Below are 23,612 nucleotides of genomic sequence, written 5' to 3'. Positions count from 1 at the left end.
ACTTAGTGATTAGTGTATTATTTAATAGATCTCTGTAATTTATCCGAATAATAGATCAGAAGTATTTGATTAGAAAATAATATTTTATTACTCTAAATATTTTCAGAGACTGCCCTGGAGTCTGTCAAAACTGATGACCTTCGAACAGCTGTTAGTGAGCTCACCAGTCATAACAATGAGCAGGTCAAGAACCTGGCAGGGGCACTTAAGGAGAAACTGTAATTCAAGATAGCATATCTTTATGCTTTTCTTAGCTCTGTGTATCTTCAAAGTTGAACAAAATATTTTTGAGCTGACTGAACACAGGAATTATTACAGAAAGTTGTTTGCCTTATATTGATACTGTTATGGAGGCTGCTGGAATCTGACCTTAAGAAAAGCAGTTTTATATGAAGTTGTCCAGGGTTGGTTTAAACAGAAATGTAATTATCCTAGATTCCTACTGTCAGATGTTATGTGAAAATTTTTCACTTTAAACAAAAACACTGACTTCATGTTGATAATTATGAGATTTATGGTAAACTAACCCTTGATAATTAAGGATTGTTATAACAGGGTTATAAGATAATCAAGATTTTTGTTCCTTTGCACTGGTGGCTGCAGCTTTTAAGTAATATGGTAGAGAGAATGGTACAAGTGGTTAATCAGGAAATAGGCTGCAGATTCCTACAATTCAACATTAGAACAGAATTGTGTATATATCACTGGTAATTGAGAGGATATCATGACCTTTAATGTGATAAGATTTTTATTGTTAAATATGCAGCTTGTTACATAAAAAAATTAGTAAATTGTTTTTAGAAACAAGGCTTATAGCTAATCAAAATACTCATAATGTCACTGTCTTATTCTAATATTCGGACTACCCTTGTATACTAATTAAAGTTACATTTTATGAAAAGTTATTTTTAAGTTGTATTTGCAAGGTTGTCATTTGTACATTTATGATTTTGTTTTTCATGAACTACATGAAATTGTATTGTAATGGACAAGTACAGTTGTGATATCTTAGCTTTATAATGTGAAGTGTAAATTAAGCTTTAAAATTGGAGGTAAAACCCAAAACTCTATAGATCTTATTCAGAATATTATCTTCATGACTTCTGGAGTTAAACTTCTTTTACTTTGATTAAGTTATAGTTAAGAAGTTAAATCAGTAGTTAGGTGATTAGCACATATGGCTAGGAGTGTACATCTTTGATAAACTTCCCTAACTTTTGAGGAAGTACAGCATGGTAAAGTATCCATTCTTGGCGCAGTTAACTGTTATTTAACCCTTTGACTGTCGCAAGCCCATTTCTGAAACTCTCATTCTGCGTTGCAAAATATTCGGGGAAAAAAAAAATTTTTTTCTTACCAAAATGTTAGGATTATTTTACTGAGTGTTTTAAGCCTAAAAAAAATTTTTTGCCATCAGTACTTGCCGAGATATAGAAGCAAAGTTGGCAGAAAATGAGCCGCATATGGCAACAGCGACGAATGCCGTTCACCCAGTATTCTTTTATTTACTCTAATTCGAAGGTTTCTTGTATTTTCCAATATTTTTCTTTTCTAAGTAACTTATGTGGCCTGTGAGACCAAAGTAAGGTGCATTGTTCAAATATACACTCATTATTTACAACACAATAGCTGTACAAACTATCACTATTAGAGTGTTTATAATACTTGTTTACACAAACAAACAATACAAAACATTGTTTATTACTATTGTTCTATAATATACATACAGATGTACAGTCACTGAACACTTCTAGAACTGCTGCAGCTTGTGAAAGTCTTCGAAACATGGGTATATGCAGAGTGGTACTTGACACTCCTCACACATAAAACAAGTGTCTCTGCATTTTTGTGGCCGTTTTGTGGTATGTTCACATACAAAACACCTCTTCTGAGCACTTTTCTTGAAAGCAGTAGAAGGCATTTGTATGGGGTAGTGATCACCAGGTCTCAAACGAGATGGCATGTGTTGGTAATTTTGTGGGCGCTGATCTATTGCAGGTGTTGTTCCCTGGTACTCGAATATTATTTGTCTGATGACTGACAAACAAAATTCACCATATTTTGGTTTGTTGTTGGTCTTCAACTTGTAGATGTTGTAAGAATTCAGCATGGAAATATCAAGAAGATGGAAAAAAAGTTTTATGTACCACTTGTAACTCTTGCATACACAATCAGCAAACCTAATCTGCATGTCACATTTGTTCACTAAGTGCATATTGAGGTTGTAGTCTATGACAGCTGCAGGTTTTAGAATGGGTTCATTGGTATCTCTATTCTGCCTGCCACTATCTGCCATTTCATTTCGGTGAACTGATGTCAACAATGTGACATAACGTTTGTCATGCCACCGAAATGCCATGATGTCATTGGCAGCAAAGGCCTGCACCTCACCTTTGCGAGTGCCAGCGTCGAACCTTGGCATATACTTACGATTACCACGCACTGTGCCACACACGTCTGTCATGTTCACTCACAAGAAATCACTGAGTAAAGGGCTTGTGTACCTGTCAGTATATAATATATGCCCCTTACCAAGATATGGTTCCATCATTGTTCTTACCACATCACCAGAGATACCCAGTAACTTCCTGGTATCTCTCAATGTATTACTGCCAGTGTACACAATTATATAAAAAGCCAGACCACTTTTGCAATCACACAGTACAAATAACTTTATACCAAAGCGTTTCCTCTTGCTTGGTATGTACTACTTGAATGAGAGTCTTCCTTTGAACAAAATCAAAGACTCATCAATAACAAGCTTCCTGAGGGAATAAAAATACATACAGCACTTTTGTTTCAGGTACATAAACACATTTCTGATCTTATATAACCTGTCGCTTCTGTCAGGCCTTGTTTTGTCTGAAAAGTGTAACATACGTAACAGTATCAAAAAACGATCGACTCCTATAATATCACTAAAACCTGGGGTTGAAATCAGGTGTTCCGTCGACCAGTATGTGGTGACAGTGTGTTTATACACATGTGGCATAAGCATTATTGTGGCAAAGAACAGGTACATCTCTGCCACAGTTGTGTCCTTCCACTTGTGTAACCATGACCTTGGTGAAAGAATTGTATTTGCCATAGTTTACTCGCACTCATAGTATGTGTTGCTTTCCCAGACATTAATTTCCATCAGGGGTTCATCAACGAATAACTGAAAGCATTCGAGTTCAGTGGCATTGTTCCCAAGTGTACACGATGGCTGTATTCCACTGTGTTTGATCAAAGTCATGGGGATTGGGAATAAAATTGTCGCCTTGCTGCCAGTCCCAAATGTGGTCTGCTGGTGGGTTCTGGATATTGAAAAGTGGTTGTGGTTGTGCAGGTTGTGGTTGTGGATGTTGTGGGAGTGTGGGGTTGGGTGAGGCTGGTTGTGCTTGTGCAGAGTCAGCAGCGTCAGTAGTAGCGTGGCCCGCTGCTGGTGCCACATGACTCGTGCCACCACCATCACCTTCCCCACGCACATTACACATCCCCATTGTAACAATATCGTCATCTTCACTGTCAGGTCATGGTGTAGAGCCACGGGATGTACTCCCAGATTTACTCCTTTGCCTTTGGAAGGGCATAAGGCACATTACCAGAACGCATGCTGCGTCGTACATACTCCTGTTTCACTGGCAAATATTCCCCCTTACTGTCGCAACTCGAGCTGCTTTCAATAACTTTGAAATCACTATCATTATCACTTTCGCTGCTCAGATCTGAGTCCTGTAAACGGGGAAATAGTTTCCTTTTTCGTCCTGGTACAGTTGAATGTGAATGAGATCTGCCAGCACCAGAGGTGGACGGTTTTGGGTCATCTGGGTTTTCATCACTAATTACGTTATCCTGGGCACTGCTTTCGGTCACACCCTCTCTAAAACCATGAAATTCACTTTCACTGGCACTTCCATCGCTGTTAGAACTATCACTTGGGAACAGTAGACCTCCAATCCGCCGAGGAGTGAGGTACTTCTTACCATGAGGCATGGTGAAAGTGGACTACCACGATAGCATTCCCACAATGCACCACCGAGTCCCAGATTTTTTTCACAGGGTGCACACCCACCCTGCAGACCCATTCTCTCTCATGTAGGCCTACCAGCTTTCTCCTGCTTGATTTGAATCCGCTAGAATTTACGCGTATTAATACGTCGGAAACATTGGCTCGTAAGACGTATTTATATGACCGAAACAGTCAAAGGGTTAATGTGGACTTGGTTGTTTAAACTATTTATACACAGTGATCTGGTCTCTGGATACAGGCATGCTGCTAACAGTACAAGCATAGAGCAAGCTTTTATTTTGACACCATTTTGTACTGTGTGGAGCTGTAGTAAGTCAGTGACTTGATAAGGCTCTACACAAAAGCTTGCTCTGCACCTGTGTTGTTTCTTTGATTTGGTCCATAATGCTTAACTTGGTAGGAAAACAGCAAAGCAGTCTTCAGGTATAAGGAGTTACTAAAGAATACTAAAATGTCTGTTCTATTGTGACATGTATTTTGTGAATTTTCTTGTCATCCATTTAGTTTTACTTAAACTAATTTAAAGTGAAATTATGAACTAGAAATATAGCCAGTTTTCCTTAAGATAGAAGAATATAAAGACTATTGACCTGTATGTGGAATCTCTTATATATAAACATCATACAGATGTTGATAACCCTGAGACTTTTATATGATTAACTTGTGTTCAGAGTATGTACTGTATGTTGGTCAGGTAGTTGGGTTGGTTGTACATGATTGACATAAGCTTGCTTACAAGTAAATATATTAACACCACATTAAATGTTTCCACATATTTATACAAGGAAAGACTGTGATAAAGTACTCTTGTTATAAACTTTAATTAAACTTCTATCATAGGTATGTGGTATCACATGAAAAGTACTGCAGTTATACCGTAGTCTTACTTTATTAGATATAAAAAATGCGCTAAATACTGGTACCTTTCTTGAGGAACCAGGTTTAGCACTTAGTGTGATTATATTATTATTATTATTATTATTATTATTATTATTATTATTATTATCATCATCATTGTTGTTTTCTTGAAGAAAGTCACCCTGAGTATGGAAATTCTCGTATCTCCTATAAGGTTGATATGTATAGATTTAAACTTTTGAGCAATCCAAGATATTTTAATTGTGTTCATAAAAGTAAAACATAGGTTTCACAAGGAAAAGCAATTACAGTAACTTCTTTTGAATAGATGTATGTCTTGGCCTCTGAATAACACCTTTATAATTGTCAATGTTTTGCATTAATCAGGGTTGAACATAATCAGGATCTGATTATGTGCAATTCTGCACTAACCAATAACATTATCAGTGGAGTACTGTGGTGGCCTGGGTAAGTCAGGGCTTTAAAGGTAGTGACCCCCTGGAACCATCACCAAGTAAACACTGCACTAAGTGCATATAAATTGGTGCAATATGATGAAGAAGGGGGGAGGGTGAAGGAGTGGGAAGTTAAAATTGTGGAACACCCCCCCCCCCCTCCAAAAAAAAATCAGTGCTAATATAGTAAAATAAGTTTCTTGTTTATAGAAAAATTACTTTTAATTTTTTTTATTTCTGTCATGTTCTCAAAATTGGGAAGCTGATAAAGTGTACGATGGTACATTGCAATTCAATTCTAAGTGACAAGTGAGAAACAAAATTGTAGACTGTGTTGTTGAAGAAAATAAACCACTATTATTGTCTGGTACAGTATATCCCCATAAGATAAGCTGTCTTCCTAAAGCCTTGGGTAGTTATATATTAATGCTGCTTTTTAATGTAATAACTTAATTATTCCAGCCAGTATGAAATTATTATAGAGAATAGAAGAATATACATGGGCATTAAAGTTTGTTTAGATTTTGAAGAACTAGTCAGTACTCAAATGTAATAACTTTAGAAACATTATTAATTTCTTAAGGTTGTGGTGAATTATTACTTAGGCCTCTGGTTGCCAACAAGTTATTAAAACTGTCGCAGAATTTTGTGAAGTCTCTGACAGTAGTCATCTTGGGTGTATTGCGAGATCAATTCCTTTAAGAAAATAGTGAAATACAGGAAAGAATACCAAGAGTTTGTTTAGTTTTTTTTTTTTTTTTTTTTTTTTTTTTTTAACTTAAGCATGTGTAGGTTTCAAGAGAATGTGTTGCAAATACAGTATTTTAATCATATTTAACATTTTCATTAAATTTTATGTTTAGATCCTTATTGTTGTATCATGCTTTATTAATGAAACCCTTCATCATAGTATTTTGAAAGTTTTTATTTGATTTGACCATGTACAGAAGAGGAATTTTTTGGACAGTCAGTTTGAAGGGTGTTTGCATTCACTTCCTATTAAGGCTTGGAATACTTAAAGGTAATGGCAAAATTATTTAACTTGTTACCCCATCTGAGAAGGGATGCTTTGCTTTCTGTAGTTGTGTTAGATTTTTTATACCATTTACAAAGGTAATGTTTAATTGTTCTTAATATAACTTGTCTGTTATAGCTTTCACAAATACATGTTTCATCTATATGTACTGTATACAGTATGCAAGTTCCTTTTTTAATCTAGAGTTGGTTAAAAGTAGTTTCAGGTTCCATATCTTTTTGTCATAAACCTTCACGTTTTACACACTTACATAGAAAGCTGTATGTAACTTAAAGAAGTTCTTGTCTGTGTTTCTTTTAAGAGTTGGATGGTATTAATGACAATAAAAAGGAACCAGATAACTTGGGACCCACAGTAAAAAAATTAATAGTATATAGTGATTGTGATACAGTGTATACAATTACTTGGGACCAATATGAAATGTCATTTCTAGAATTACTAATCCTAGGATATAACACACCGGACAATACAGGTTCCTAGTTCATGACTCTATATATTTTAGTTACCCGGTATGCAATTGTCTGTTGAAGTTCAGTATTATCTAGTTTATTGTATCTGGATACTCCATTTTCTATTAGTGTGAAATTAAATAAATTTAGTAATGTTTTAATGTTGCCATAAAATCTGAGACTAGCATCAGTTTGTTCATTGTATTTAAATCAGATGACTACAAAATGTGGCAGATATATATTTCAAGTTTCATCCTCTGCTCAAGGTGTGACCCAACATATTCAACTGAATTGTGAAGGAAAAGGAAGATTTGGTTCATAAAGCATGTAGTTGGTGGTTTTTATACAGTTTGTTTTGTTATAATTTTTTATTATTTGTTTAAACACAGGCTTTATATTCTCTCATGCAGACTGTGTATTTGTTTGCACAAATATTTACTTGCTCATTTACATGTAAATTCTTGATATTCCTTCAAATATGCATATAGTATATGTATGCACAACACATGCAAGTAGTCATACATTTGTTGGTATTTTGAAAAGATTCACATGTCGAGTATTGTACGTGGTGTTTTATATTTGGCTATTAAAGAGTGGTTTTAGTATAGCTAAAGAATAATTATTATTTGAGTTGTAAATAATTCATATTTTTTGGTAGGTAAATGCTACTTATGGAAGCTGAAACACACTGATCATGGTTTTACTTCATAAGAATTGCTTACATTTCAGGTGCTCTTGAGTTGTGGATATACTCAGTGACTTTATTGGCAGTAAATATTTTAACATGTGCAGCTTGCCTTTAAGTAAGAGAACTTATTTGTGTTTAAATAAGTAAACTATTGGTATTGGTATTTTGAATTTTATTCATATCTATATGCCACATCTGCATGCTACAGCTCTTACAGTCCTTTTGTGTCTTTTCAATCTTATTTGGGTGTGAGGGGGTTCTTCCTCAACAGTGGAAATCTGCCATTGTACTCCCATTTCACAAACCAGGCACCTTGGGGCTTGATACCTCTTGCTATCATCCCATTGCTCTGACCAGTGTTGTCTGCAAGGTGATGGAAAGACTGGTGAATGGATGTCTGATATGGTATTTGGAGACTCACAGTAGTCTTTCCCTCTGCCAATGTGGCTTTCACAAGGGCCACTCTACTTTGAACCCTTTGTTCCACTGAGATACGTATGTGCAAAATGCCTTTGGTAACAAACACTCCGTCCTAGCAGTCTTTTTTGATCTCGAGAAGGCACATGACACCACTTGGAAGTATAACATTTTAGCCCAAGCCCACTCCTTAGGCCTTTGCAGTAATCTACCAGCTTTCCTGTCTGACAGACATTTTCATCTCCGTGTTGGCACCTCAGTTTCCTCAGACTTTGTTCAGGCCGAGGGTGTCCCACAAGGTTGTGTCCTTAGCACTACCCTCTTTCTCTTGGCTATAAATGACCTACGTTCTGTTCTTCCATTGCATATTTGGTCGTCACTTTATGTGGATGACTTCACTATAGCTTATGCAGGCGCTGATTGTCACCTGGTAGCGACCTCCTTTCAGAATGCAATTGACTGAGTTTCCCATTGGGCCACTTCTTATGGATTTAAATTTTCTAGTACAAAAACCCATTTCATTACCTTCACTAGATGTCCTCTTGTCCCAGATATTCCATTGTACAGTGGAACCCCAAATATTGGCCTTAATTCATTCCAGAAGGCTGTTCGAGTGCTGTTACCGAACAAATTTGTTCCTATAAGGAATAATGTAAATTAGATTAGTCCATTTCAGACCCCCAAAAATACACTTACATAATTGTTCAAGTTGGGAGCTGTTTGAAATTCAAGGTACCACTGTACACCTACCATCCGACTTATGACCAACCAGTCGTAAGTCGAACCTTACTACTGAATATCAACATTACATTTTTGTAATGATTTTATTTTATTGTTTTATTTTGGTATTTTATTTTTTACTCTACTTTTTATGCTGTTAGTACTGTATTTTATGTTGTAAGGTTTAGGATAGGTACTGTGTACAACACAAACAGTTGTTTATTTCCCAGAAATTTGGCATACTAAACTTGGTCGTAAGTCAAGTGGTCATATGTCGAGCAGATCATAAGTCGGATGGTATGTGTATTTACATGGCTCACTTATTCCATAATGTGATACAGTCAAGTTTCTTGGCCTTCTCTTCAATCACTGGTTGACATGGAAACCTCACATTTCCTCTTTGAAGGCAGCTTACCATGGTTGGCTGAATCTTCTTAATATTCTTGCGCATTGTTCATGGGGAGCAGATCGTTGGACTCTCCTCCATTTGTATTCCACTCTAGTCCTGTCCAAGCTGGATTATGGCAACCAAGTCTATTCTGCCGCTTCTCCTACCACTCTTTCTAAGTTAGATCCCCTTCACCATCAGGATCTACGTTTATGCCTTGGTGCCTTTTGTTCATCCCGTTGAAAGCCTCTATGCTGAGGCAAATGTTCCTTCTTTAGCTGATCGTTGTTGCTCATAGCCTTCATCGCTTTGTCTGCTCTCATTACCTTTGTGTTCCGTCTACATATAGGTTGGTCTCAGATGTTAGTAGAAGCCCATTATTTGTTCGACGCCCCTGCTTACTCCAACCATTTTCATCCTCACTCATTCCAGTCTTCTCTCCAGTTGCCTCTCGTGTATGTTCATTTAGCATCTGCCTTTTCCCTTCCCCCTTTGGGAGGTTCCGACGGTTCACGTCTGTTCTCCCCTACTGTCGTGCACCAAAGCTCTCCTACCTACGACTGCTTCTCGTTTCTTTTTCTTGATTACTTCTGGTCGCATGCTCATATATATGTTTCCTTTGATGTTTGTGATCATTTCAGATTCCCTCAGTGCTGTACAAGCCATTGAACAATATGATTCTCCTCATCCATCAGTCCTTTGTATTCAACTATGGTTGCACCATGTGGCTAGCGATAACAAAGACATCATTTTGTTGAGTCCTTGGACATGTTGATGTGCAGGGCAGTGAACAAGAGGATGCTGCTGCACGGTCAGCAGTTCATGATCTTTCGATTTCCTATGGAAGTATTCCGTTCAAAGATTATTTTTTGGTCATCTCTGCCCATCTTCGCGGCCGTTGGCAACAACAGTGGTCAGGCATGCACCATAACAGCTTAAACTCTTCTTAACCACTTTTAGGTTCGTGGCCATCTTCTTACCACCGTTGCCATACTCGGGAGACTATACTCTCCCATACTCGCCTTACCCATGGGTATCTCATGGAACGGCACCCTATTCCTCTCTGTGAAGTTTGTCAGGTCCCTATTTTGGTTCTTCACTTTCTTGTGGATTGTCCGGTTTACCAGCAAGCTCGCAGGATTTACCTCCAACAATGCCGCCACCCTACTACTTGTACTTTATCTTCCCTTCTTCCAGACGGCCCTGCCTTTGGCTTACAATCACTTTTTTACTTTTTGCCAGCGACTGTTTACTGTACAAACTTTGACACATATCCCTCAGCGTCCCTTCTAGCCCTTTTCTTCTCTCACCTCTGATCCCCTCTCCACCTAACTGTTTATAGCCCCAGCACTGTTTTATGCCCTGCAGCGCTGTATGACCCTTGTTGGTTTAGCACCTTCTTTGATTATAATAATAATTTTTTTTTTTTTGAGTATTATATATTTTACAAAAAATAAGTTTTCATCTTAATTTTCTACAAGTTAGAAGTTTTATGTTTGTTAGGAATAGCTTTATAGATAGGTTTGTAAGAGCTTCCAATTTCTTGAGATTTAACAAAACAGATCAGATATAATTTTTAAAAACTTTTGTTGTAAAGGAGTATACAGTACTGTACTTTAATGTAATGTGTATTTAATAACATAAATTTTTTAGCAGCATGAACAGGTAGAACAAGAGGCCACAGTTGTAAACTACAAAAAAGGGCCAAAGGACATTAGAACCCTTTAAGGGAGGTTATCTTGATGAGGGTTACATTCAAGAAAATCTTGCAAATGGTAAGACATTACTGAATGGGAAATGGGTGATCAAGGACTGTTGGTTGCAAAAGACCCATACTTTAAAAGTTATCATGGGCCACAATAAATATTTTATGAAGGAACTGGATTTATCCTCCCTTTCCATGGATCGAATCTGAATGCCTCCCACTATATGACCCATACGGATTTACACTTCCCTCATTAAAGTATGCAACAAAAATTTGAGGAATGAATTGACATCAAGTACAGGTATAGTATTTTATGCACTGCGAGAATTGTATGCAAGTCTTGTAGCACTTAACCGTATTGCATCTATGCCTGTGTTGCCATTTGTGGTAGTTTCAGACTCCCTTAGTGCTTTGCAGGCTATAAAAAAATTGATTCACCTCGTCCCCTGGTTCTTCGTATACAACTTTGGTTATGCTGTATCTCGAACAATAACAAAGATATTGTTTTTGTTGGGTCCACAGTCATGTTGACGTACAGGGCAATGAACAGGCGGACACTGCTGTGCAGTCAACAGTACATTACCTCCCAGTTTCATTTAGAGGTGTTCCATTCACAGACTATTTTGCTGTAATTTCTAACCACCTTTGCAACCGTTGGCAACAACATTGGTCTGATCTGATACATAACAAATTACATTCTACTAAACCAAGTATGGGCTGCTGGCCATCTTCCTGTCATCAATGCTGTGGTTGGGAGGCTACTCTCTCCCGCCTTTGCATTGGACACACTCGTCTTACTCGGGTATCTCATGGAGAAGCGCCCTATTCCACTCTGTGAGAATTGTCAGGTTCCACTTTCTGTTAGCCATATTCTGTTGGACTGTCTGGAGGTCTATCAGTGAGCATGCAGAATTTACCCCCTACGTCATCACCGCTCTAATGCTCTTACTTTATCTTCCCTCCTTGCTGACGGACCCACCTTTGATTCAACTCTCTCGCTGACTTTTTGAGAGCAACTGATTTACTGTCAAAACTTTGATGATGCTTACTCTAGCACTCTTCACAGTCCTTTCTACCTCTCCCTCTTGCTACCCTATACCCCTGCACTATCCCCTGCCCCACTGTGCTGTATGACCCTTGTAGGTTTAGCACTTCTTTTTTATTATAATTATGCACTGCAAATAAAGAAAAATGAAATTTGAAGGGGGGGGGGGCAGAAAGCCTACAGAATCTCTGCCTTAGAGTGTTGAAGTTTGAGCTTGGAGGAGTGTGTAGTCCTTGGTGAGTATGTGCAGCATTTTGTAAGTGTAGTGGTAGACCTGCCTTAAAAATGTGATAATCTTTGAAGCATGTGGATTTTATCTGTAATTTTTTATGAGCAGCATTTTTGGGAACAGTCAGTCTGCAAGTACAGTACTGTATATTTAAATTTGAAACTCTGATCCATTAACAACTCCTATCTGTATTGCCCTTGCAGTAATTTCCTGTAATGTGGGAATGGTCTTTGTTATGGCCATTGTTGGGGATTGGTGTGATGGTGCCTGATAGTGGCCGTGGTGATTCTTAAACAGTGAATATGTTGACTTAGAGAATATGGGTATTGTGCCTCTGCTTAGTAGCATGCTGATGTCTCAGATAGGCCACTATAGAGTTGAAATGCTCCCTACATCTAAAGTTTTCACAATATTTCATTCATGACTGGCTCTATAGAAAGAGACTATACCAGAAATCTGCTGCTTGTTCCATCCATTAACATGCATATGAATTTCAGATTCATTTTGCTACCCTTTACAACTGTATTCTTATTGTTACTGCCTTTGACCTCACCTGACTTCAGCATCTTATCAGTGTTTTCATTTGTCAATTTGTCTTCATGTGATACATTCCATTTCCTCACATCTGCCTTCTCCATGTCCTCTAAACCTCCACCTGCACCATCCTCACTAACTTCCTTGTCAGTATTTGAGAAACTACTAAACTCATTGACTACCTCTGACCACAACTTTCAGTATGTGTTGACCAACTCCTTCACCTTGTCAGTTGCCTCCTTTGATGTTAATGATACAGTGCATAATTCTGTCAAACTTACAACACCTGTTAATTTTGTGTTTCATGGATCAACATTAACCATATTCAGAATGTAACAGCAATTGAAATTTATTATCTTAAAAGCATCATTTATCCTTTTGTCTAAGATCTACAATGGAATGTAATGTTGAGAGGCATAAATCTGACCATAACTTTGGAGTACTCATGTTGTAAGTCATCTAGATTGGATACTCTGTTCACTAATTGTGACCAAGTTTCTAACCAGTCAAGTTTTTGCTATGAATTATTCACTTCACAAGATAGAAGCCAAATGTCAAAGTAGAATGAATGCTTACTTTACTTATAGAAAAGTAAATCTCTGCAATTATTCTATTTTGAGATTGGTCCTCCATCCAAATATTTCAGGCTTTGTAAACTTTTTTGAAATGAGGATCACATCTTACACATGGCATTTTTGCAATTAAAGATCATGCTGAAAGGATAATAGAAATTTTTTTCACCAATAAAATCACGGACTACCGTCCTTTCAATATCCATAAGAAGCTTGAGCATAATTCGCACACACATGAAACATTTCATTGGAAAAAGAGGATGCATTCTGAATCCCTGCAGCCCTTACATCCAGAGTACAACTATTAATTTAACTTTTGTACTACATACCTATTTTACATCATTTGTAATACAGATGAATTATTTAATACTGTTTACATATTACATGAATGTTGAATAGATGAACTAGGAGCCATTTGAAGATCTGGAGTCAAACTTGTAGGTAACAGTATTAGTATATCAAGCCAGGCTTGCAAAAGACATGATACAGTATACAAGCCTCAGATACAAAACCCAGTCATGGATAACAAGTATGAGGTCATAGACATAAGCTTATCTATCTTGAGGAAATACGCTATAGTAATTGTATCCTAGAGGAGGAGGTAGAATTTGTTACTATACAAATTAAACATTGAAGAACTGAACACCACAAGCATAACTGTTCCTGCAGCTGCAAATAATTGTTTCACTTATTTCTTCCCCCTGTTTTCTAAATGTACCATATTGCTGACCCATTAACTTTATATACAGTAGCTTCCTCACAGACATTCCTCTTGATTTCATTAAGTTTGTCTCAACAAAATTTTCTTACTTTATGACATTACTTGCATGCTTTTTTTTTTTTCCACCAGTTTTAAGCAAATGATCTGGAAAATGTTAAAAGGCAATGCTTGTGGTTGATATGTCCACCAAAAATGGTGGGTAACGCTCACTAAACAACCAGTGACACTTCATCAAGCATCTAGAACATGGCACATTACAAAATCATATGCTTATATTATTGACAATGCAGTCTTCTCATTGAGCACTTTACAGTTATTTTCCTTACGTGGTTATGGAGCAACTTGGGCTGTTTTGGTTTTTGATGTTGTGGAGAGCTAGAAAATAATAGTATTTTAATAATTTACAAATTGTAAATTGATTACAACTTACAATAACACATGAACAGTTTCACAGTAGCAGTGCTCGAGTTTCAGTGTTGCAAATAGTAAATTTGGATTGTATAGAATAAATTGTGAATACCTATGATCATGAATAGTGAACTTTCTGAATGAGACAGGGTTGCTGTGTATACAGTTCTTGATTTTTTGTAAATCATTAATTAATGTTTATTAAACTGTTAGGATTGTGGTCCATTGAAAGAAAAGTGGAGAAGTATACAGTTAAGAAAACTTTGGGCTTGATTGGAAATTGTATAATTTTTGTCTTGGGACCAAGATAAATTCAATGACTACATTGTTGTTATTGAAGCTATGCATTTTTTAGTATAATTGTTAAATGCATCACATATTGATATGCTTCATGTCTTTTAATAACGTGGTGTGATCATGATTGACTGAATGGCCATTTTTTACCTCTGGGGTTAGTGTAAACTATTTATTAGGCTACTTAAAATTGATAAAAAGATGTATTTACTTGTGCAGCCATATATATTACATTTTTAATTTGTGAAATGGTGATTTTAATGTAAATTTTATTTCCATAAACTTTCCAGTGTTGTAAACTTGCAAAGATATTGTAAATTTATTACATAAAGCAGCTATTTTTAATTGAACAGTACAAAAATTTTTCCTTGAAACAATTTGGTTAAAACTATTATTGTTGCAAATTTTTATATTAATGTCAGTTTCTCTTAGACTTAGTATAAAAACTTTTATTAGAAATATAAAATACAGGTAATAGAGGGTTCAGCAATAGAAAACAATATACTGTACATTATTCATATAATACAGTACTGTATATTGCATAATTTTTGCATTTTGCATTCAGTGCACTTTAGATAGCTTATCATTTTGATATATAGTTAAGTAGGCAAAGATTTTGCACATTTGTGATGTTTCCTGTGATTTTGCCAATTAGTGCTAATATAATGATAAACCAAAGTTCTCCTTTTCATAGGCTATTAAAGGTGCATATTCATTTTTTTTTTTTTTTTTTTTTTTTAAGACTAATCCCTAACTTTGCCACTTCAGTAATGTCATTTTAACGAAAGGAAAATACACCCAGTATTATATACCTAGTAACTGGGGTGTCATCACGAACATTAAATACTTTTATTTTATGTAATGACTTTGGCAGGCCTATAACTCATTGGGGTGTTGTCTGTAAACATACCATTCCTTAGAGAGTCAGAAAAATAATGCAACAAATATTGTAGCCAACAATATTTTAACCCTTAAATGGTCCAAACGTATATATATGTTCTCTCGTGTAGCTCCCCAAACGTATATATACGTTTCCTTTGTCATTCATTCAACATTGGCACGATAAGCCTGAGTCGCCTAGACATGAGAGAATGGGTGTGTGCACTCACTGTGCGCCAAATGAAAAAAATTGGGGATGCCTGGGTACCATATGCTCTTTTTTCCTATTAATATTTTTTTTTTTTTTTTTTTTTTTTTTTTTTTTTTTTTTTTTTTTTTTTTTATCAAAGAAATCGGGGCGTTATGAGAGAGAACGTATATATACATTTGGACTATTTAAGGGTTAAGTGTAGGTATTTTTGTTTTAATATATTTAATGTGCTGCAACTTTTTCAGAATGTATTTTCTTGACTAAAAGTACTCCAACACTCAGAAAAGGGTATCTGTGGTAAAGTTTTAGATTTCCTGGTCTGTGGACTGTTCACTCTCAGACAGACTTTTGGCACATGATCCATATTCTGTAGAAATTTGTACATCTGGACTGTAGATCTTTTGAATGCATTTAATGAGGATATACTAATTTGAAATCACTAGTGTTATTACCATTTATTGATGGTATGTTTGAATGACATTCAGGTTGAGTTTAATTAATTTTATTAATCTTACTATTATCAATAGTTCTAGTTTCAGTGGATTAAGCTTGATTGGACTTTAGTTAACACCATTGAGCATCAGCATAGGAGATAATGTCCTTATTAAATAATTATGTTATTCTATAGAGGGCACAGTCAATGTTGATAGTAAATATAGACTACTTTAAATGGAAAAAAAATCAGAATGATTTTTCTAAGCCATAAAAGTATACCCAGAGAAAGCATAAATGATTCATAACTAGCTGATAACTTTTTGTTATTATTTTGGCAATCTGCAAAAGTAATAGCTTAACTGAGGAATTTGTTTCACTAGTGCTAATTGTTAGAGGTGTTTGTTTATAGTTGACATACACCCTTTACTTCTGTTTCATGATGTTTCCAATGGCAATTTGGTCTCAGGAGTAATATCAAATATTCTGATGTTTTAGTGGGTTCATTGTATCATACCACTGATTAGCTCCTCAAACAAGGTTGTCTTTCAGGTTATGGAAACATTTCTATTCATTAGTATTGAATAGTTTAGAATTTATATTTATTAACATATGAAAAGACTGTGATGAAGTTGCTGTAACAGCATTACTAGTTTAATGATAACATAACACTAGAGGCATTCTAGTATAATGCCACAGCTAAAAAAACATGTGAATAAGACTTGATAATTCCTGTACTGTGTTTATGAAATTATTCCATCACTTTAAAATTATAGCATTCAGTGATATTAAGCAAATTTGTGATTTTATTAATTTTCTCTGTCATTCCACTAGCAGTATCATTTACACAACCCACTTTTATTTCTTTTATTTTTACTAAAAAATAATCATTTAAATTTTAATTGTCTTGTGGCAAAGTTCATTAAACTGTATGTTGTAAACAGAATATGAGTGTCTTTGCCTTAATTTAATTATAAAGAATGAATTTTCCTCCAAATTCTTTGTGAATAGAACTTGATACTGTCCTTTACATCAGTTAAAAATTTTCTTAAACGGTGATGTAATATGTAAAAAAAAATTATTTTGCCAGTTTAACAGTTTGTAATTTAATTTACCAAGTAATAGTTTAAATAATCAAATTGCATATATTGAAAACTAACTCAAATAAAAGAAAGGAAAACTAAACCACCTTTCAGTCTGTCTTGGACCCCTAATTAAGTCATGTAAGTTGTGAATTGTTTCAGCCACAGATTGCGTGTATGCAATATGCATTTAAACATTAATAATAAGGATTTTAAGCAAGTAGTTTTTAAATAAATGTAATTAAATTGTGCAATCCAGTTTATTAGTAATAATGTATATGTCATGACTTGAATAATGTAACAGTTTATTCATTTATTTTATGGATTGTAAAAGTTGACATTTGCACTTATGATGCATTAATAATAGCTTGTGATTGACTGCTTGTTATTGCACTTCAAATTCTGTAATAGTTATATTTGAGTGATAGTTTTAAGTTAGAAATTCAAATTGCACCAGTATTTTTATATTCCTATAGGGAACACTTATTGATGTATGAATGAAAATATGCGGGATATACAAATGATATTTAAGGCCGTTAACTGCTAGAATGTAAGTGAGATCTTCCTGTATCTGTTGTACTTAACAAGATTTTCATTATTTATATTAGCTGTGATTAGAACTCTCACATAATTTTTTTATGGCATCCATTACAATCTAAAATATCAGAATGAAATGTTCTTTGTTGGGACATGGGAAAATGGATGGCCATGAACACTTGTGCTCTGTGACCACTATGGGACTTAACAAAATTCCTTGAATATTATTAACAAAATGGCATAGATTTATTATTACTAAGTGTAAATTTACATTGCTGGATTATTTTATAACAAATTTATCAAACTTTTAGGCATCGTATAGGTTACATATAAATTTGTACATTTTGTAGCAGGAGCAATAGTTTATAATTAACTAATAATGTTTTAAATATTTTAAAATTTCTCATGTGTATTTGTAATTATCACTTCATCTGTACTTTGCATAACTTTTTATGTATTGAACTTCTGCTTATATCTTAAAAGGTTCAGTGGAAAATACCACTCTGTTGCCTCAGCTTGCTTTTGGCATTGTTTGTATATTCAGTATTAAATAACTGAATTTTAACAACAGATTCTGTGCATTGTTATATGGATTACAAAATCCAGTGGTATAGTTAAAAGTAACAGACTATGTGACCCAGAGCATTATATATCCCAAAATCAATTTGTAAGCTCAGAATCACATACCAAATATAACTGGGAGATGCAACATTCATCCTCTGCTTTATGGTGTTTCACTAATCAGCTGGATATGTTGGGTCATGGTCATTGTTAAATTTCTATTTTGCTTGAATGTATTATTAAATGAGAGCAGTTTACACTGCAATAAAAAGTTGACAGAGCATATTCCATTTGTAGAATATCATGACAAATAAATTGATTTTGAAATTTTAAGTATTTTTTCTACAATCTGCAAAGTAAGTGGCATTTTTTCCTTTTTAAATTATGGGTTAAATGGTACAGTAATACCCCGGTTTTTGTCCTTAATCTGTTCCAGAAGGTCAGCCGAAATCCGAAATGGACAAAAACCGAAGTAATATTTCCCATAAGAAATAACGCAAATCCAATTAATCCGATCCAGACACCCAAAAATATTAACAAAAAATACATTTTATAGAGAATAATTATAGTTTTACATACAGAAAACAATGAGAAATAAATATAAAGCATTAATTTTAATGGATAAATGAACATTTTAATCAGTTTACTTTTATTGAAGATTCTTGTTGGTACATTCTTTATGAGATCTGCATGCAACTGCCTTCCCTTTTCACAAATTATCACCTCCACAACACCATATCCTGCTAACTGTTTTACGTTGATCTACACCAACAACTCAACGTCTTCGATTGTTTGCCATCACTACCACCATCACAACCACTACCACTATCACAACTGCTACCACCATCACAACTGCTACCACCATCACAACTGCTTCCACCATCACAACTACTACCACCTACCACTACTACTACCTACCTTTGTAGAGGGTGATAGTGATTGCTAACATTCTTTGTCTCCACAGATGCTTTGATGCACTACTCACCTTTTTCCTCTCATCAGTTCTATGGTTCACCTCGTCTTTCATAACCCCATCTGCAGACAAGTTCACTCCCAAATATATAAACACATTCACTTCCTCCATACTTCTTCCAATCTGATATCCAGTCTTCCATTACCTAAATTATTTATTACCCTCATCACCTTACTCTTTCACTACATTCACTTTTAATTTCTTTCCTTTAACATACCCTCTCAAATTTATCCACCGACCTTTGCAACTTCTCTGCAGAATCTCTCAAAAGCACAGTGTCATCAGCAAAAAGCAACTGTGACAACTTCCACTTTGTATTAGATTTTGCATGTTTTAATCCCACACCTCTTGTCAACACCCTAGTGTTCACTTCTTTCACAACCCCATTTATAAATATGTTAAACAGCCATGGTGATATGAAGCATCCCTGTCAAAGGCCTACCTTACTGGAAAATAATCTACACTTGGTCTACATATCCCCTACCTTTCCTAAAGCCTCTGTCATACCTTTAATTCTTTCAATAATAACTATCATGTATTTTCTTAGTAACTCATTATCTATTGCTAGTTTCATTATTACTATTCCCAACTTTAAATTTATGACATTTTGGATGGCATGATATATGAATCTATATTTTACAGTGGAACCTTGGCTTATGAATGCCCCACCATGCGAATTTTTCAGGATACGAACAGTCACTCCGTCAATTTTTTTGCTTCTGGATATGAACGAAATTTCAGGATACGAACTTCCCCCTTGGTAAGGAACTCTTGATCTAGGGAATTGGAGCTGTGCTCCAGTTCCCTAAATTAATAATAATAATAATACGTATTATTATAATAATTATGAGCTAATAATAATAATACTGCAACAGGCCTGATGGCCCATACTAGGCAGGTCCTTCACAATCCATCCCACTAACAGAATATTTGCCCAACTCAATTTTCAGTGCTACAAGCTTTGATAATTCTATTTACTCATGTGCAAGTCCCACTCACATCCAATCCCTCTCACTCATGGATTTATCCAACAAAAATTTGAAACTACCCAAGGTTTTAGCCTCAATAACCATACTAGGCAGACTGTTCTACTCATCAACATAAGCACATAAGAAAAGAGGAACACTGCAGCAGGCCTGTTGGCCCATACTTGGCAGGGCCTTCACAAATCTAACTCACTAACAATAAACATACCCATGCAGTAAGTTTGACAATTCTATTTACTCATCTTGACTGTGTGCTGATGGAGTTACAGGAAGCTGACATCGATGAAATGCTGAACATGACATTGATGCACATGTTGTGCATTCCTTGAGTGATGGTGAAATTAGATGAACTGTGATAGATAAATAAGCCATAGAGTTGATATTAGTGCCATATTGAAGTATTTTGTCATGCTTCCTGAGAGCAGGAATTCCGCTGGAACGACCCCTCAAGGAAGGTTCCTTGATGTTGGTGAGGGGCTCTTGATTTAGGGAATTGGATCTGTGCTCCAGTTCCCCGAATTAAGCCTGAATGCCTTCCACATCCCCCCCCCAGGCGCTGTATAATCCTCCGGGTTTAGCGCTTCCCCCTTGATTATAATAATCCGCTGGAACGGATTAATGCCATTTCAATTAATATAAATGAGGAAAATTGATTTGGGATACGAATAAGGTAATGGAATGGATTAAATTCGTAAGTTGAGGTTCCACTGTATTTGTTATTTATCTGGTATTTCTATCATTTATCCATTTAATGACAGTTTTTCTGACTCAAAAATAATTTACTTCATGAACTTCTAAGATAATATGCAAGTTTATTATACCTAAAGGAAGGACTGGAGTGTTATTAGGCTGTGCTGGTACCGTTTTTGCCCATTTTAATAAAAGCAAAATATTGGCAACCATGAAGTAACTTGAAAATGCCTCTTTTTGAACGGCTTTAAACCCACAGTGATAGTGCACCTAACCAAGAAGGTTCAATATAGTTTTATCTTGTGTAAGATCAAATTTGCTAATCATACACGTACTTTGAAAAGTGGGAATTGTTGTTTTTCTGTGCAATAACTTGAGAATGTTGCTTATGAATATTATTATTATTATAATCAAGGGGGAAGCGCTAAACCCGGAGGATTATACAGCGCCTGGGGGGGGGGGGATGTGGAAGGCATTCAGGCTTAATTCGGGGAACTGGAGCTCAGATCCAATTCCCTAAATCAAGAGCCCCTCACCAACATCAAGGAACCTTCCTTGAGGGGTGCTTATGAATAGCCTCACGCTCTCAGTGCTCCTGGGTCTTATTTATAGAAAGTGTTCTATTTTTTACTGTACTGTGCAAGGCCTGGTCTGTTCCATTTTGTTAAAAACATAACCTTATTCAGGATCTAATATTTTTTTAATGTTATGATCTAGCACATCTTCATGCATAAGAAAACTGCTGTGAAATTCATAATAAAATTAAGCGCTAAACCCGTGAGGGCCATCACCGCTGTCTGAAGCTTCATAATAATATTAAATGCTAAACCGACTTATGAAACATGGTTATCAGAACTGGGCAGATCGCGCACCCTCATCCCTTGCATAGGTCGAAAGAGTTAGTCAGTGCTTGGGCTGCTACATCTAGCTATGACAATCTTCCCAGTACCACACAGGCAAAATTAAATGACAAATATGGTGTGGGTCGCATCCTGGGGGACAAAATTAAGGACCCCAATGGAAATAAGTTAGTCCTCGATGACGCACTGACTTTCTTGGGTTATCCTGGTTGGCTAACCCTCCGGGGTTAAAAATCCGAACGAAATCTTATCTTATCTTATCACTAACTAAGGGCAACTCCACGTCGCCTGGTGAGGATGGTATTACAACATACTCAGATTGCTGTGTCGAGTACCAGGTAATCCATTACTTGAATTATATAACATGAGCTATGTAACTGGGGAGCTCCCTCAACCTTGGACCAACAGCCTCATCATTCCAATTCCTAAGCCCAATCAACAAAATGCATTTCGCCCAATATCTCTTACTAGCTGCTTGTGTAAAACATTTGAGAGAATGATTCTTAATCGTCTCATGTACAGAATCAAACAATTTTTGTCTCCCCGGTTACATGGTTTCATGCATGGAAGGAGTGTGCATCATTGCATTACCACCTTTCTCACTCTGCACACTGACAGCTCATACACTACCTTCCTTGACCTTAAATCCGCTTTCGATGTAGCCAGCCGACATGTAATCATTAGTGAACTTGCCAGAATGGATTAAAGGTTACCTGTCCAACAGAAAATCGTCTGTGTTGTTCCAGGGACATAGAAGTGTAACTAAAGACTTTGAATTAGGAACCCCACAGGGAGGTGTGCTCAGTCCCACACTCTTCAATATTCTAATTAATGCATTACTTAATGCTATGCCTAGTCAGCCCCATCATTTTGTGATTAGTTTTGCTGATGACATAATGATTCACACCACCGGATTCTCCAACACCCAAAACATTCTTGATCATGAAAATTGAGACACTTATGCAGCATATGGGAATCTTTATTCAGGAAACGTTTCGCCACACAGTGGCTTCATCAGTCCAATACAAAGAGGAAGGCGTAAGGAGAGGAGGAGAATGAGGTAATCAGTCCCTCAACCTGGAGTCGATGTGTTCAGTCCATCAATCTACAAGATTGATGGACTGAACACATCGACTCCAGGTTGAGGGACTGATTACCTCATTCTCCTCCTCTCCTTACGCCTTCCTCTTTGTATTGGACTGATGAAGCCACTGTGTGGCGAAACGTTTCCTGAATAAAGATTCCCATATGCTGCATAAGTGTCTCAATCTTCAACTTGTCGGTTTTTCAAACCATTCATCACATTCTTGATCATGTAGTAGCCTCGTGTCAGGACCTGGGGTTGATAATCTCTACTGATAAAACAAAGATACTCAATAGGCGTCCTCCTCGACAGAGAGGCACAGTTCGTCAGATTCAATTGCATGATGGGTCTCTTCTAGAATATGTAAGCAGATACAGGTATCGAGGCTTTGAGGTTCCACTACTTGGACCTGTTGTAACAAGACTTTGTCGCCAATACAAAGAAAGACTAAGAGCACTTTAGAGTTGTGGCAGGGCTTCACCCCAGGTATGGTGCTAATGTTAAAATTGTGAAAATGATGTATCTTGCTTATATTAGATCATTGGTTGATTATGCTGCGCCACTACTTGCTCTTGTGTCTGACTGGAAGCTTGGAGGGCTGGAAAAACTGCAGAACGAAGCAATGAGGATCATTTTAGGATGCCCTCGTACTGCCAAAATTTTAAATGTGCAAAAAGAACTTGATATTCCAAGCATCAGAGATCGTGTTACTGAAAGAAATATCCTAATTGGGGTTAATATGCTCAGGCAAGCTCATTCAAACCCCTGCACAGAAGCCCTCCA

The 23,612-nt window shown here is 36.2% G+C and overlaps 1 protein-coding gene and 1 long non-coding RNA gene across 3 annotated transcripts in view; one reads left to right on the top strand and one right to left on the bottom strand.

Moving 5' to 3' along the window:
- The window catches only part of LOC138852718 (uncharacterized), a 299,461-nt gene extending 287,619 nt beyond the window's left edge, over nucleotides 1–11,842 (bottom strand). The window contains exon 1 of the long non-coding RNA XR_011392031.1: nucleotides 11,427–11,842. This is a non-coding gene — a long non-coding RNA (uncharacterized lncRNA). The remainder of the gene's footprint in view (nucleotides 1–11,426) is intronic.
- Nucleotides 1–18,565, top strand: part of vimar (visceral mesodermal armadillo-repeats) — a 92,332-nt gene extending 73,767 nt beyond the window's left edge. For both annotated transcript variants that reach the window (XM_053781092.2, XM_053781094.2), the window contains exon 13: nucleotides 107–18,565. In XM_053781092.2, coding sequence (XP_053637067.1) covers nucleotides 107–222 — 116 coding nt within the window. In that variant the 3' untranslated portion in view covers nucleotides 223–18,565. The remainder of the gene's footprint in view (nucleotides 1–106) is intronic.
- Nucleotides 18,566–23,612: the final 5,047 nt, after the last annotated feature.

This window comes from Cherax quadricarinatus, chromosome 15, assembly GCF_038502225.1.
Source record: "Cherax quadricarinatus isolate ZL_2023a chromosome 15, ASM3850222v1, whole genome shotgun sequence".
Lineage (NCBI taxonomy): Eukaryota > Metazoa > Arthropoda > Malacostraca > Decapoda > Parastacidae > Cherax > Cherax quadricarinatus.
This window is presented reverse-complemented; position numbering and strand designations above follow the sequence as displayed.